Here is a 15,874-nt window from a genome sequence, read left to right on the forward strand (position 1 = left end):
AAGATTCTTTTCAGTTTTAACATTCTGTTTCCTTCCAGTGTGAGTGAGAGGACATATTGGAAGCACTTAATTCCTTTGTAAACTGTTGGGTAAACACTTTGCACCCCTGAATTCTGGAATCACAACTGCAAACTCTCTCAAAACTTCTAAGCACTGAGTACTTTTTTCTTCAGGTGAAAGATGCTTCTGATTTCCTCTCTTTCTTTGCAAGTCTTACAGTTTCACGGTTTTGATATATTGTGGGTTGGCATAAGAAATTAAATGGGAACTTTTGGGAAGTTTTGTGGAAGCTGCAGATGACATGTAAAGACCAGCAGATGACAGAGAGTCTATGATCAAATACTTAACCCGATTTTACAATAAGGTACTGTGAATACCCCATAAAAGAAAAAGAAAAAATTTAGACTTCTTCTCTGGTATGAAAGGAGGGCCAAAAATTTTACATGAATTTTCCAGATCCTGGGGGCACCATACCCTTAACGCCCAGGATATGGAAGGCATAAAAGTACTATGAAAGCTTGGGCCAAATATATTGTACTGTATAGCCTTCTCTTAACCCTACCATTTTAATAGGCAATTAAGATTTTTGAAGAAATTTATGGTATATGTTCTCATAGACTGAGCACAGATGCTCTTAAGAGAAAATATTAATTTTTTTGAGATCTATGTCTACTATGTACAATTTGGTACTCATAAGGCAGTGTGGTACAGTAGAAAGAGTCCTAAACTTGGTGTCATGAAAACCTGGGTTCAAATCCTACCTACGATGCTTATTAACTATATGACCCTGGGCAATGTACTTAACTGTGCTGAGCCTCAGTTTCCTCTTCTGTAAAATGGGAATAAAATGTAAAACCTGGAAATCTTACCTCACAGGGTTCTGTGAGGCCTAAATTAATTAATGTATATAAAGTGCTTTGGAAATTTTAAGTTCTGTCAGTTGTTTGAAAAAATGTCTGGTTACTTGAAAGCTCTCTGTAGCACCTTTATTTTGGGGCTGAGGAGTTGAGATCAGTGATTTTAATGGTGTAGGGAACTCCCAGTGTTGGAAACTCCCTCCACAGATATTTATCACCAATTTATAGCAATTGTGTGGACACTGGGAGGTTTAACGACCTCACTACCCTCACATAGCAAATATAAGCAGGATTTGAACCTAGGACTTTCTGGCTCCAAGGCTGGCTTACTATGTCCTCTACCAAACTGCTTCTCTATTGGCACCTGAATGCTCTGCTTTGGTAATAATTACTCTCTGGTATTCTTTACTTTGCTGCACCATGAAACTCTGTCCTGTTGTTAACCAAGAAAGCAGGGATTTATGTGCATTGGAGAAACTTGTCCTGCCCAATGAGATCATCAGGCATAAACTCTTGCCTGGCTAGTGAGCAGTTCTGTGTTATTTCCCTCTCTGCCTCTTTTATTGGGCACCTAGGGGGTGCAGTGGATAGAGTGCCAGGCCTGGAGTCAGGAAGACTCATATTCCTGAGTTCAAATCTGGCCTCAGATATTTACTAGCTGTGTGACCCTGGGCAAGTCATTTAACCTTGTTTACCTCAGTTTCCACATCTGCAAAATGAGCTGGAGAAAGAAATGGCAGATCATTCCAATATCTTTGCCAAGAAAACCCCAAACAGGGTCACAAAGAGTAGGAAATTACTGAGCAACAACAAAACGTCTTTTATTCTTTTAATCCCCGACCTTACTGTGGCCGATATTGATTGTGGGACAGACAGATGCCACTCAATAGCTCCTTCCCTGTCATATCCAGGTGAGGATGATGCTGACCCAGAGCTAGGGTGACTTTCTCTGGCTATTGCTAATTATGAAAATGGCAAGGAAATGTCAGAGTTTAATGCAGTGAAATGACCATGCTGAGGGTTCTTCATCATTGACTGAGGAACTCAGCACTATAGGATGAAGTGGATATCTCCAGACAACCCCCTACTCCTCCAGGCATAGCTGTATGGCTGCTCTTGGTTTTTGAAAGACATCATAGTCAATCTGGCAATGTAGAAAAAAGGTTAATAAGCCTAGGAGTCTGGAGACCTGGGTTCTAATTTCACCCTCCTCTTACTAGCTGAGTGACCTTGGGCAAGTCATTTTTTACCTCTGGGTCTTAGTTTCCTCATCAGTAACATAAAGAGTTACTAGTTAATCTCTTAAAGCTTCTTCTAGCTATGATAGTTTATTATTCTCCAGAGCTGAATTGTTAAAATCCAGATGAAAAAATGCTGGTGAAGAAAACTGAAGTTAGGAATTCCTGGATACAAAGAATACGATGATGAGATCCATCTGAGCAATTTTTGGCTTTATTATTAGCACTGGCTTTTTTCCCTTCTTCCTCTGCTCCTAAATAATCCTACTAATATAAACAGACTGGAAGCCACCTGTAGTCTTCCTTTCGTGGTAAGAGCAATGTTATTCTCTGTGGGAAGACTGGATTTTAGAGGATACTATTAATGTTTGGGAGGAGTTCTTCTGCAGCTCATGCTTTCCTATAAACTTTGGATTTCCCTCTTAATTAAAATAAAACCCTACTTGTAAATTATGGAACAGCCTCTAATAGTCATGAAATATTAGAGTCATCAAGAGAATATCATTCAGAGAAATCCTTTTTGCCAGGGCAAAGGTCTCTGACTCCCTCTGGCTAGTGTGACAGAACTGTCTTATCTCTGACAACAATCTCAATACTATCCCTGGAGCTGGAGATTCTTTGGGACTTAATTTCCTCATTTCTAACATGGGGAAGTTGGAGTAGCCAACCTCATAGGACCACTCTGACCTTTAAGTAAGTGATCATTTATCAGATGTGGAAATCTTGAGACAAGGATTAAAAAACCAAACCAAAAAAAAAAAATGTATCCTAGTCCTTGCTTTCTGGAATTTACTTGTTTGGGCAACAGAAAACAGAGACCAGGAAACAGAAAGGTTGACACATTTAATAATAGTTCACATGTCTATAACTCTCTCTGATTTACAAAGTACTTTCCACACAATGGCCCTAAGGGGTAGGCTGTGCAAAGAGCACTAACCCCACTTTGGAGATTGGAAAGCTGAGACTCAGATGGAGTAAGTAACTTGCCCATGGTCACTAACCAGTAAATATTGGAGCTGAGGGTCTACCATAGCTGGGTCTTCTGACTTTGAGAAGAGTACTTTTTAAAAACCTCACCATGAGTTTGTATTTCTCTGTCTAATACAGCTACATTCCCATTTTATTTGAGTAAATCTTCCTGTATGCCCCAAACAGGGTTTTTGGTGGCTCATGTTGGACATATGGAGGATAGGGATGAGAGGAGCTGGGATCTCACAGCCAGAACATGCTGCTGTGGAGAAAGGGAACATGGAATCACTGAAAGAATCCCAGAATCATTGAACTCAAGGACTTTGGAGATCAAATCGTCTAACCCAGGGGTGGGGAACCTGCTGCCTCGAGGCCACATGTGGCCCTCCAGGTCCTCAAGTGTGTCCCTTTGACTGATTCCAAACTTCATAGAATGTTCTGTGAAAGTTCAGTCAAAGGGCCACACTTGAGAACCTAGAGGGCCACGTGTGGCCTCAGAGTTGCAGGTTCCCAACTCCCTGGCTCTAACCCTCTCATTTTACAAGAGAGGAAACTGAGATCCTGTTTGAATGGTTAAATGGCTAAGCCAAGTGCAAGCTTGCATAATTAATGCATAAATAACAGAGTGAAAAGTGAGGAATAGAAAAGATATTATGGAGGTGAAGAGTTGGGTGGGGGAGGAGAGAAGGTGGTAGGTGCAATTTAGATGAGTTGGGGTAAGAAGGGAAGGTAATTTTTGCCACAAAAAACTAAAATGAGATCTCTTAAATCTTCAATCATGGTTGAAGTGAGCAAAGAAAAATATGGAGAAATAGGAGCATTAATGAAGAGATAAAACCAAGGCAAGCATGAAATTTGATTCTTCCCAAGTTTTTTTTTTTTAACTCTTTGTCCAAATAGAAAAGAGAAATGTCTCCCCCCGCCCCCGCCCCGCCCAGGGCTGCAGGCTTTCAGGAGACAGACCACTGACTGGCTCCCTGAAAACGATGTGCGTACAGGTCCCACTAGTTGCCATGGTGAGGGATGCTGACGCTGAAGAAATGTATAATACAAAGCTTGGAGAGGGGTAAGGGTGGCAATGGGCTTTCTCCATCACCAGCAAAAGAGACATCAAGGAGGGACCCTAACTGTGAGGGAAGAGAAGGAAAAGCATCATTAATTCTGCTTTCTGTCTGCTCTATCACAGAGAACTGGGCTCTGGCTGAATAGTTCTCCAGGGAAGAGAACTTGTAAGGTAAGATACATCGCCTTTCTTTCTCATGCTCTGTCTGGAGAAACCCCTGTCATTACTTGGAACACAGGAGGGAACCAGGGAGTGAATCAACAAAGTCATGGCTTTTAAGAACAAAACCAGAGAGGAAGACAAAAAAGACTTAGGTAGGAATACAATGGACTGAGGGTGAGGGGAGAATGGGAGAGTGAAGCTGAATTAAATGAGGCAAGCATTCATCCAGAGAGGCAGGGAATAAATACATACATATGTATATGAAATATACATTTATGCAAATTATATGTTATTTATTTATTAAGGAACTGGAAGAGGTTTTATTAGGGAACTCAGTCTGTCAAGTGAACCAATATACCATGGCCCTGGGTCAGAATGAGGAGAAAAGCGGCTCTTTTTTACTTAAGATGATGGGGTAATCATCACAAAAATCTCCTTTCCCAGTCTGCCATAGGGTACATCTATGTATCTAAAGTAATGAACAGCCTAGATTTGGGGCAAGGCTGTGTAATGGAAAAATCACAGGCCTGGCAGTCAGCAGCCCTAGGTTCATATCCCAAATCTTCCACTATGGAGCTACGTACCCATTTCAAATCACTTTACTGCTGTGGGCCTCAGCTTCCTTAACTTATAAAATGGCAGAGTAAAACTAGATCTTCTCTAAAGTCCCTGCCACTGGATATTCTATGTAAATGAACTGGGCCCTTCATTCCTAGTCAAATTGGGATGGAGAGAATATGTGGCTGTGTGGGAGGAGATAAGAGAAGGGAGGGAATGAAGGAGAGTTCCAAGATGCAGACCTGTAATAGCCTCTCAGAGATAGGGCTTGAATGCACTTAATGAATCCCTTTAGAACCTATTATTCAGGGAAGGGATGCTTAGCCAAATGGAAGTGATATTTCCAAGCCTGAGTGTTGTGAGCTCGGATGAAAAGCAAGAACTGGAAAATCATTTCAGTGCCATATAGTTTCCTGTAGTTCAGTTCCCTTAAGAAATATAGGCAAGGTTATAAGGAGGTGGTGATAGGGAAATAATAAAATAACAGCCCCTTGGTGAACTCCAGTTCACATTGCATTGTCTAATTTTTACTGTCTTAAACAGTGATATGAAACAGTGTGTGTATATGGGGGGAGATTTGTGCCCAGATTTGCATATATTGAGTATGGCTGCTTCCTAATATTACAGCAAGAACCTACAGAGAGAGTTCAGGAAGTGCAGGTGGCATGGTACAGAGGAAAGTCACTAAACCTCTCTGGGCCTCAGTTTCCTCGTTTATAAAATGAATGGTTTGGAGTAGAAGGTTTCCAAGGTTTCTTCCAGCTACAAGTTGGCAGAAAAGAAGCAATCATGGCTTCCCTTCTTTCCCCCTTCAAGGGAGCCTCTTTGGGGTTTTACTTGACTTGGTGAACTTTCCTGGTAGCCAGGTGCCTCTCCCCACCAGCAGCCCTGAGTTTTGCTAGGGTACCCAGGCAGAGATCAGCAGTTCTGTCTTCAGATGTGCCCCACTGTGAAGGGCTGGCTACCTTGGGTTGCAAAGTTGGCTTTTGTTGGGTGCAGCATTATGTGAGACAGGAGCTGTATGGCACAAAGCCCTCTCCCATGTTATCAGGCATGACGCAGTTTAAAACCTAACGACTAGGAAAAGGGGAGCTATCACAGAGGAAAGAAGCTGCATAAATTGAATTTGAATAGGTATCTGAGAGCTCCAGTGACTAAGCCTGAAGCTTCCTGTGGTTTTGCCTCATTTCCACTCCTCATCCTTTTAAAAATGTTTCCTTTTTAGACCATTCAAAGATGTTCACAAGAATGGAACAGGGGAGAAGTATTGTTACTCAAACAGGGCGAAGCTCCCTCCTATTTAACCTGGAGAGCTAAATGAGGTTGCCCAATACCCATGGAGACCACTGCATTCCATAGCCCAGGCAAAGCAGACAAGAAGGGTGCAGAGAGGGGGAAGGAAGGAAAAGGAGGTGAAGAGGAAGGGAGGAGGTATGAAGTGGAGAGGGAGAGATGGAAAAAAGGAAAAGGCATATGTGGTGAAAGGGGGTTTGGGCCTACTCATTGCTGACTCAGCTGCCACTGTGAGGTGTCAATACCCAGAATTGCCCATCCCCCATTTGTGCCAAAGACCCTAAGTCTCTCCTATGCTAATATTATCCACATCCACCTTAGGCAGGGCCTCCCAGAGCCCTGGGCTGCTCTGCTCTTAGAGTTTGGACCAGTAGATCGTTCTAAGCTAACCTAAACTGGCTGAGGTCATTTCAATCCTTCCATCCCTTCAATTGTATATTTTTCCTTTCACTATTCTCTTTCCCCTCCTCTCAGCTCTCACATTTAATTAGTTACTAAAGTCTCATCGATTCTACCCCTGCAGTGTCTCACATCCCAACTCCTTCTCTCTATTCCCACAGATACCAAATAAGCATAGGCCCTCATTACCACTCTCTTTTACTATTTCAATAGCCTCTTAACCAATATTGCCAATTCTGCTCTTTCTCACTCCCTAAAGACATCCCATGTGCCCTGCCAGACTAATCTTTCTTTTGGCACTGAACTGATCATTTCATTTCCTTGCTCAAAATTCCTTCATGACGCCTCATCATATACTAAGTAAAGCTCATCCTCTTGAGCCTGGTTTTTTAGACCTTCCACAATATGGCCCCATATATTTCCAACCTTATTGTACATTAATCCTCCTCCAGGTAATGTGTGCTTCAGCCATATTAGACTACTCACTTTCTCCTCTATATGTCCTGAATTTACCTCTTTTCATGCCTTTGCTCATACCAATTCCTATACTTCCAATGTACTTCTCTGTCTAGCTCACCCCACCCCACTCCTGCTGAATTCTTACCCATCCTTTTAAATAACACCTCCACTTTAAATCAAGATTCCTTGATTTCTACCACCAACCCTGGAAGAGGGTAATGGCTTCCCTCCTAACCCCAAATCTCACACAGACCTTTGCTTATGTTTACTTCAAAAATTCCAAAGACCTATTCTTTCATGGCGGTGAAATGGGAGTATTCCCTTAAACAACATTGATTACAGCCGCTCCACAATTCGGGAAATATTCTCCAACTTAGTAGAGTTACTGTGACCAAAAAGAAATTCATCATCTGGTGATCAACCAGATGCGTCTCTCCAAACTGTTGCACTTAGCACAGTGCCTGGCACTTAATAAATGTTGACTGACTGATTGAATGATTGACTTAGCAAAGCTCATGTTGAAAGGATATGCCAGCAGTCCATCTCCGGGCACATAGTCAAACCCTTGGCCACTTGTTAGGACTTGCCAGGATTTGTACTTCACTGTTATAGCCTTCAAGATCCCAGGTTCCTCCTCATGCTGGGATGAGATGAGGCATTAGCAGGGGGTGTTACTGGAGGGGCCTTCCACTTACTTGGCATTGTTTGATTAGACTGTCTCCTAGGCCTGGAAGGCAGGCCTTCTTCATACATGCTCCTGGAATTTCTGGTTGTTATATTTCCTACATGAAAAGCCTTTCCTGATCCCTTAGTTGTTAGTGCTTTCTCTCTCTTCTTTAATTTAATGGGTAAGTTATCATGTATATACTTATCTGTAAGATAGAGAGGCAGCTTGATGATATAATGGCTAAAGAGCTGCCTTTGAAGTCAGAAAGATCTGGGTTCAAGTTTTACCTCTGACACATCCTGGTCACGTAACTTAGTATGAGTCATTGAACTTAGCACTCTAGGCAACTCTCTGAGACTACAAATTGTAGAAGAGTTGACCTGCACTGGCAGAAAGCATTTCTTCACCTGAGATTTTCCCATAGCAATGAAATACAGGCCTAGTCCCTATCTCTATATTTATCTGTTAAGACGTTGTTCCTCTCCTCCCCTATCCTCTCTTCTCAGTAGAATGTGAGTTCCTTGGGGGCAGTGACTATTTTTCTCCCATTGCTTAGCAGAGTGCATTGTAAGTAAGGCCTTCACAAACACTCATTGGATTGACTGTAGTTGGTATTATAGTCATTTCCCCTTTGTCTCCCCAGACTGCAAGCATATGAGGACAGGAACTGTGTCTTATTTAATTAAACTATCTCCCCCAGCCCTGAGAACAGTGTTCTGCATATAACAGGCTCTTACTAAATATCTGAATTGCCCATAAGTCTTCATGAAAAGTATGTCTTGGCCAAGCCAGGCCCTGCGTGCTACTCCTCTTCAGGTTCTTTTCCTTGGGATGTAGATTTACCAGAGTAAGGAGAATTGGTCTTTTCTTGTGCTTTGGATTTCAGAGTCGTGATGAACATTGAAGTTAAAAATGTTTCTTATACCCAAGCAACTATCTCCTGGTCCATGCTGGAGCCCTGTCTGGAGAACAATTACCATGTCATGTATAGGCCCAACTGGAACAGCATCTTCTCAGGCTACCTGCGCCACCCCTTTCACCATGAAGAAAGAGTACCTCAAACCCTCAGCTCCCTGGTCCTTCGCCAACTTGCTCCGGCCACGCTCTACTTTCTGTGCATCACCTGCAAGAATTCCTACCCCTCTGGCAACCACTGTACTATGTTCCACACCCTGGATAAAAGCTCCAAAGCTACTCATGGCTCCCAGCTGGATCCTGGCGTATCTCTCTGGGTGGTCACAGCTCTTCTCCTTGCCTGCTTCATGGCCATCTTAGCCTTCTTCTGTCTCCAGTTCTGGTGTCTGAGGTGCCATGAGCCACGGTGGACATACCGTTCAAGCCAGCAGGAGGAAGTTGATGAGTTGGTGAGGTGGGCCGAGGGCGCTCTGGGCCTTGGGCGGAGGGAGGAAGGCCTACAGGAGTTCCCCATGACAGCACTACTGACCAAGAGTTCTAGCACCATACCTGAGAGCTCCCATAGCTCTCCCTCTGCCTGCTTCTCCCACAAGGGGACTCATGATCAAGCTGTTATATTTCCTCATTGTGGCTATTAATGATGGACGAGCGGTTCAAAAGAGATGTGCCAACAGAGCACAGCCAATTTCATGACATGTGCTTAAGTAATATTGTTTGATTTTTTTCTCTTTTACAAAAAAAATTTCCTTTTCTTCTTTCCTGTGCCAGGGAAGGCTCTGTTTAGGGTCTGGATAAATGCCCAGGGATGTAAATATGTTGGCCCACTGTCAGTGCTACATAAAGCCCCCGTGGCTTCTAGCACCCAGTGGCCTCTACATATTCTCAGCTCATCCACCCTACAATCTGGAAGGGGAGAAGGCAGAGGTGGGGTGTAGAGCCAGAGAATCTTTGAGGCAGAAGGTAATTTATAGATTACCTAGTCCAACCACCTCCCACCTCTCATTTTACACTGGAGTAAGTGAAGCCTTAGAGAGATTATCTGAATTTAGACAGTGTGTGTAGTGGAAAGAGGACTGGTCTTATATTTTTAAAAAATCTGAGTCTGAGTTCCAGCTCCAACACTTACTATGTGGCCATAGACAAGTCAATTAAACCCAGTGATCCTCATCTCCTCCTTTGTAAAATGACAATAGTAACATTTGTACTAGAGAAGAAGTGTGACATTCTGGGCAGAGAGCTGACCTGGGAGTCAGGAAGACCTGAATTCAAGTCCCACCGTGGACCCACACTGGCTATGTGACCCTAGGCAAGTCATTTGAACTCTAAATGTTCCAGATTTTTTTTCTCAAACTAAAAGTTGTGGAACAGTTGTTGATCCACATTGGTGGAAGTTCTTCCTAAGGAGAACCCTATGCCAATGAAATTATAGATTTAGTCAAGAACAAAACCAAAGAGAAATCTGTGTACTCTCTACTTCACAAGGGTGCTGAGAAGAAAGGACTTAATAGGCTTTTAAGAATGAGATAAACATAGGTCATCACTATTGCCCAAGATCACACAATCTCTTTCTACTGTGGGTTGTGTCTATGGACCCTGAGTCCCAAGCCAGATGCTTGAGAAGGATCTTGATGTTAATAGTGGCAGATTTTTGTTTAACTGGAAAAAAAATTATTCTTGAATTTTGGTGGAATTTATTATAATTATAATCTCCTTAATAATTAAAATCTTCAGCTCTTTTGTTTTTCCTGTTACAAAGTCCCCTGGCAAGAAACTGTCTTCCCAGGCGAGCTCCAAGTATCAGTGACTGGTTGTGGCTGATGGTCCAAAAGGAGCATGAGGGCTTTAGGCTGGATCCATGCATGTGAATACAAATAGCAGGAAGGAAAAAGGAGACTCATTTTGGAGCTCGGGCTACAGCAGTGTGAGATGAGAGCTTGTTGGCCATTATGGCTGAAGCCAGTGAGCAAAGATAGATATCCCCTATGGCCCTACCATCCATTCCATTCCCTCCATTCCACTCCCATGCCATCACCCAGCAGTCATAGGATCACATGAGCACCTTGTAATTAGTAAAACAAGAAGGAATCACAATGGGGCAACCAAGCTCAGAGAGAGTCATTGTACACCCTCTTCCCATCCCCAGGCCCTCCCTGATAGTCAGTATGTGACCAGGACATAACAAAATACCATGTCTTTACATTGCCACGCATGATCCAGATTTTCAGCCTGAATAAAGCTGATTTTAAAAAGACTCTAGTATCCTTGTTTCTCTCTGAAGTCCTTTTATCCCTACGCCTTCTGCCTCATTTAACTCCTAGCTTGGAAGACACTTCCCTTCATGTGATCTGCTGATGTGGGTTATCCTACTGACAGTTTTACAAGGAATGTGCTGATATATCACTGACCTTGGACCCATAGAGGTAATATGGCTGAACATTGGCAGGTTTGTCCCTCTGTGGTTCCTGGGTGAAGGGAATGGCTGTTCGGACGAAGCTGACAGAGGAGAAGAAAGGGACCGAGAGTTAGATAGAGTTAGATGTGTTCTGAAATCCCAACACAGGGGGACGTGCTGCAACAAAGCCCTTTCTGAATAGAATGAAGAGAATGGGCTTGGACCATTATTAGTCCAGGAGTACCTCAAAAGCCGTGATGATCATGTTCTATCATATACAATCAATAAGTGTTTATTAACCACCTAGTATGTATGGGGCAAAGCTCAGGGATGGATGGTATAGGTCCCTTTTCCACTTTGCTTTTTTGAAGACTGGAAGGGTCATGTGGCCATAGAAAACTGAGATGGGTTTGCAGAGCTGGCTATCTCCTCTTAGGGAGCTGTATGCTTATCAAGGTCAAGTAAGTTGAGAGGAGGATTAGGGTCCAAGAAATCCCATGTTTGGGTCCAAAATGGAGGATACTCTGTTAGAATCAGCAAAAAAAAAAAAAAATACCACCCTAAAATAGCAACAGTCATGATGATCAAGCACCTGCCTTTCAAGGTTCTCCTCCTCAGACATTCTCTCATTAAGGTATTATTATCTCCCTTCACAGACGGGAAAACTACAGCCTGAAATAAGTGATTGCTTTGCCTACACGCAATCAGCAATTCAGTGGGAGAGACAGGGCATGAATCTCTAGCTCTTTATCACCATTTCCTTATATTCCACCTACATATGTGGGTATACACATACAGGTGTCCATTTGTAAACACACATATGTGACTATGTATGTAGAGGTAAATAATTAGGTTAGGGACTTGACCTGTGATTTCCTATGTATATAGAACTCCCCAGTAAGGAAGGATACCTTACCAGTGCATGTTGACACTTTCTCTCAAACTTAAAGTCTTAGATACCTAATGCAGCAGTGTCAGACTCATATAGAAATGGGAGTGTCAGACTCATATAGAAATGGGGCCATTTTAACCATGCATATGTATCCCTGCCCATTCACATGGCCATAGAAAACCACATATTAACATTTTGTTTACTGTTTGGTCATGTGTCTGACTCTTCCTCACCTCTTTTGAGGTTTTGTTGGCAAAAATACTGGAGTGGTTTGCCATTTCCTTCTCCAGCTCATTTTATAGATGAGGAAACTGAGACAAACAGTGTTAAATGACTTGCCCAGGGTCTCACGGCTAGTAAGTGCTGAGGCCAAATTTGAACTCGGGTCTGACTCCAGGCCTGGCGTTCCATCCACTGTGCCACCTAACTGTCCCATATCAACATTATCTATGCTTTATTGTCTTTTTGCTTATTTTGTTAAATATTTCCCAATTGCAATTTCATCTGATTTAGGCTCTACTACGGAGTATTTCAGGCTGTAATCGGGATGCATGTTGGACACTGCTAGCCTAAAGAACTGAAACCTCTGCCCAGGGTCACAGAGCATGTCAGAGGCAGGACCTGAACCCAAGTCTTCCTGGCTTCAAGGCTGGATTTCTAGATATTACACAATGCTGCTTCTCTTCCCCTTTTTTACATAAGGAAATGAAGACCCAGAGAGGGGAGGAGACTTGTATAGCCAAACAACTAATAAGTGGCAGAGAATGGATTCTAATTCAAGTCGTCTGACTCTTGAGTCCAGTGACCATTCTAATATACCAAGCTGTCTCTCCTCTACATTTGTTTTTCCAGGATACAAGGAGGATAGAATCTCAAGGGAATTAAACACCCATTCCGACATGTGTATCCTGTTGTGTATAAAAAGGAGGGCCTATGTGCATCTTATGTATGAAATCTGGAACTATCTATGAATATACACATTTCTGCACATTCAGGTTCCCTGAGTATCATGGTTATTTGTGAACATGATTTATTTTCCACCTAGAATGCAAGTTCTTAGAGGACAAGGGGTCACGTGTGATATCCCTTTGAGTGTAGAACATGCAGCTAGGATTTAACTCCACCACTCACTTGCATGATATGACTTGGTCAAATCCATTAACCTCTCAAAGCCTTGGTTTCATTATACCTATAATATACAGGTAATAATAATAGTATTTACACTACCAACCTCATAGGATCATAGTGAGGAAAAGCACTATAAAACATGAGTTTTGGTATCCCCTACAATACTACGTAGGTACAGTGCCATATACATGGTAGATCCTTGAGGAATGTTTGTTGACTGATTGCAGTTATGAACGGGCATATTGGGATATGCATATGTATAAATATATTCATGAACATGAGTACTATACAGCTGTGTATTTGCATGGCTCCTCTATGTGTTATCTCCCCCATTTAGAATGTGAGCTTCTGGCGAGCAAGGCCTGTTTGCTCTTCTATTTGTATCCCTAGTACTGTCCTTGGCACTTACTAAACACTCAATGAATCTGATTTAATTCATTCATTCATGTATATTCTGCTTGATGTTCAAGGCCCTCCACAGCCTGGAACTTTCCTTCGATTACATATTACATCCTTCGATGCATTCTATATACCAGCCAAGCTGGGCAACTAACTCTATGCTCCCCAATTGGCAACCTTCATGCCTCTCTGTCTTTTCTCATGTGATTCCCTATGCTAGGAATGCCCTTACAGATAGTACAGTAGATAGAGTGCTGGGCCTTGAGTCAGAAAGACCTGGGTTCAAATCTGACCTCAGATATTTACTAGTTGTGTGACCCTGGGCAAGACATTTCACCTCTGTTTGTCTCAGTAGCCTCAACTGTAAAATGAGGATAATAATAGCACCTACCTTGAAGGGTTGTTGTGGGGATCAAATGAGATATTATTTGTAAAGAGCTTAGCACAATGCCTGGCACATAGTAGGTGCTTTATAAATGCTTATTCTTGACCCCTTTATTTTTCTTCCTTTGAAATCCAATCCAATTCCATTTCCTCTGGCATTGTTTCCTGACCTCCCCAGCTGGTAATGACCCCTCCCCCTCAGTACTTTGTTTTGCACCTCTGTTCATGCATCAATCATATAATATTGTCCATTATTACCTATGTTGTTGTCTTAGTGCCCTACTAGACTTTAAGTTGCTAAAGGATAAAGACCATGCCTTACCTAAGTCTGGATCTCCCATAGTGCCTATATAGTGCTTTGCACACAGTAGGTGCTTAACGTTTATTGTAGGCACATTCTCTATGCATGCACACCCGCCCTAGAAGCAAAACCCCACAGCTTCTCTCTATCCTTCACAGAAACCCTCTTACCGGTTAGTGGATCCATTGTAGCAGTAGTTAGGGAGGAAGTCAAAGTTCAGCTCCCAGAACACATGGAGGGTGATGCGGCCATAAGGGGCGGAAACATTGTGATTGGCTTCCCGGAACATGGCATCAAAGCTGTCCAGGGTCATGTGCTTACACAGTAGCCTATGGGTTAGACGGTTGATCTCCAAAAGCCATTCGAGCTCCTGCCCCAGAGAAAGAAGACACAGTTGGTTGTCTGAGCCTTGACTGACCTCCAGGATTTTGATGAGGGGACAGTCATAAAATGACGTATATGGAAATTCTTTGAAAAGTCAAAACCGCCAAGGCAATGTAAGAGATTAAGGGACTTGAAGAGACACAAGGGAAGTTGACACAACAGGAACTTAAAAACATACATAGAGCTACCAGTGCTGTAGGTCTGATCATGTCTCCCACTTCCTCAATGAAGTCCAGTGGTTGGTTCCCTTCTATGTCCAGGATCCAATATAAAGCCCTTTGTTTGGCATTTCAAGCTCTTTTCAACCTGGACCCTTCCAGTTTCCTTACACCTCAGCTCCCTCCATGTAATCTGCAATCCAGCTGTACTTGCCTCCTGGCTGGTCTTTACACACAGCACCTCATCCCCCTTCTTTGCACCTTTGTATTCTCTCATTCTCTCTCTCTGTCTCTTTCTGTCTGTCTCTCCCTCTCTCCTCCCCCTCTCTCTTTGTCTTTCTCTCTCTCCCTCTCCTGTCTCTTTCTCTCTCCCTCTCTCTCCTTCTCTCTACCTCTCTGTCTCTCTCCCTTCTCTTTGTCACTGTCTCTCCCTCTCTGTCTCTCTTGTCTCTGACTCTTTCCTCCCTCTTACCCTCCCACCATCTCTCTCTCTTTTCTCTCTGTTTTTCTGTCTCCCTCTTTCTCTCTACCTCTCTGTCTCTCTCCCTTCTCTGTCTCTCCCCTCTCTCCTTTGTCTCTGTCTCTTTCTCTCTCCCTCTCTCTCCTCTCTACCTCTCTCCCTTCTCACTGTCTCTGTCTCTCCCCCTCTCTCTCCCTATCTGTCTCTCTTCCTCCCCTCTCTCTTCCCCCACACCCTTGCCTCTTAGAATTCTTGTCTTTCTTCAAAACTCAGCTCAAACATTTCCTTCTACAGGAAATCTTTCCTAGTTATTCCAACCTTCTTCTCTAAGGTTACTGCCCTTCTACTCTTTATGTATCTAATACACACATACACACACACACATATATACATCTAATTATTTATATATTGTCTTCCTCCATTAGAGCGTAAATTCCTTGAAGGTAGAGACTATTTTTGCCTCTCTTTGTACCTTCATAGATTATCACAGTGTCTAGCATATAGCAAGTGTTTAATAAATGTTGGTTGATTGATTAGTTAATAGTCCTTGACATATATTATCTCCTTTAATTCTATGAATAACCTTGTGATATAGTTAGGTGGTTCAGTGAATAGAGTGCTGGGCTTGGAGTCAAGAAGAGATGAGCTCAAATTTAGACTCAGATCCTCATGACCTGTGAGACTCTGGGCAAATCACTTAACCTTTGTTTGCTTCAGTTTCCTCTACTATGAAATGGGGACAATAATACCTACCTCACAGGGTTGTTGTGAGGATCAGAGATAATATTTGTAAAGC

The 15,874-nt window shown here is 42.7% G+C and overlaps 2 protein-coding genes across 2 annotated transcripts in view; one reads left to right on the forward strand and one right to left on the reverse strand.

The window, feature by feature from the left end:
- Nucleotides 1-15,874, reverse strand: part of CYFIP2 (cytoplasmic FMR1 interacting protein 2) — a 137,483-nt gene that overhangs the window by 44,830 nt on the left and 76,779 nt on the right. Inside the window, exons 22-23 of the mRNA XM_027841713.1 lie at nt 14,247-14,446; nt 10,986-11,073 (exon numbers count right to left, since the gene is read on the reverse strand). Of these exons, the coding sequence (XP_027697514.1) occupies nt 10,986-11,073; nt 14,247-14,446 (288 nt within the window). The remainder of the gene's footprint in view (nt 1-10,985; nt 11,074-14,246; nt 14,447-15,874) is intronic.
- On the forward strand, nt 8,267-9,218 carry FNDC9 (fibronectin type III domain containing 9). Its single transcript, XM_027841667.1, has 2 exons — nt 8,267-8,318; nt 8,545-9,218. The coding sequence occupies exon 2, from the start codon at nt 8,559-8,561 to the stop codon at nt 9,216-9,218; it is 660 nt and encodes a 219-aa protein (XP_027697468.1). The 5' UTR covers nt 8,267-8,318; nt 8,545-8,558.

Source organism: Vombatus ursinus, unplaced genomic scaffold (genome assembly GCF_900497805.2).
Source record: "Vombatus ursinus unplaced genomic scaffold, bare-nosed wombat genome assembly UNPS02014863.1, whole genome shotgun sequence".
NCBI classification, from domain to species: Eukaryota; Metazoa; Chordata; class Mammalia; order Diprotodontia; family Vombatidae; genus Vombatus; species Vombatus ursinus.

Coding starts and splice junctions, on each gene's coding strand:
- FNDC9 (XM_027841667.1), top strand. CDS start 8,559: ATGAACATTGAAGTTAAAAATGTTTCTTATACCCAAGCAACTATCTCC.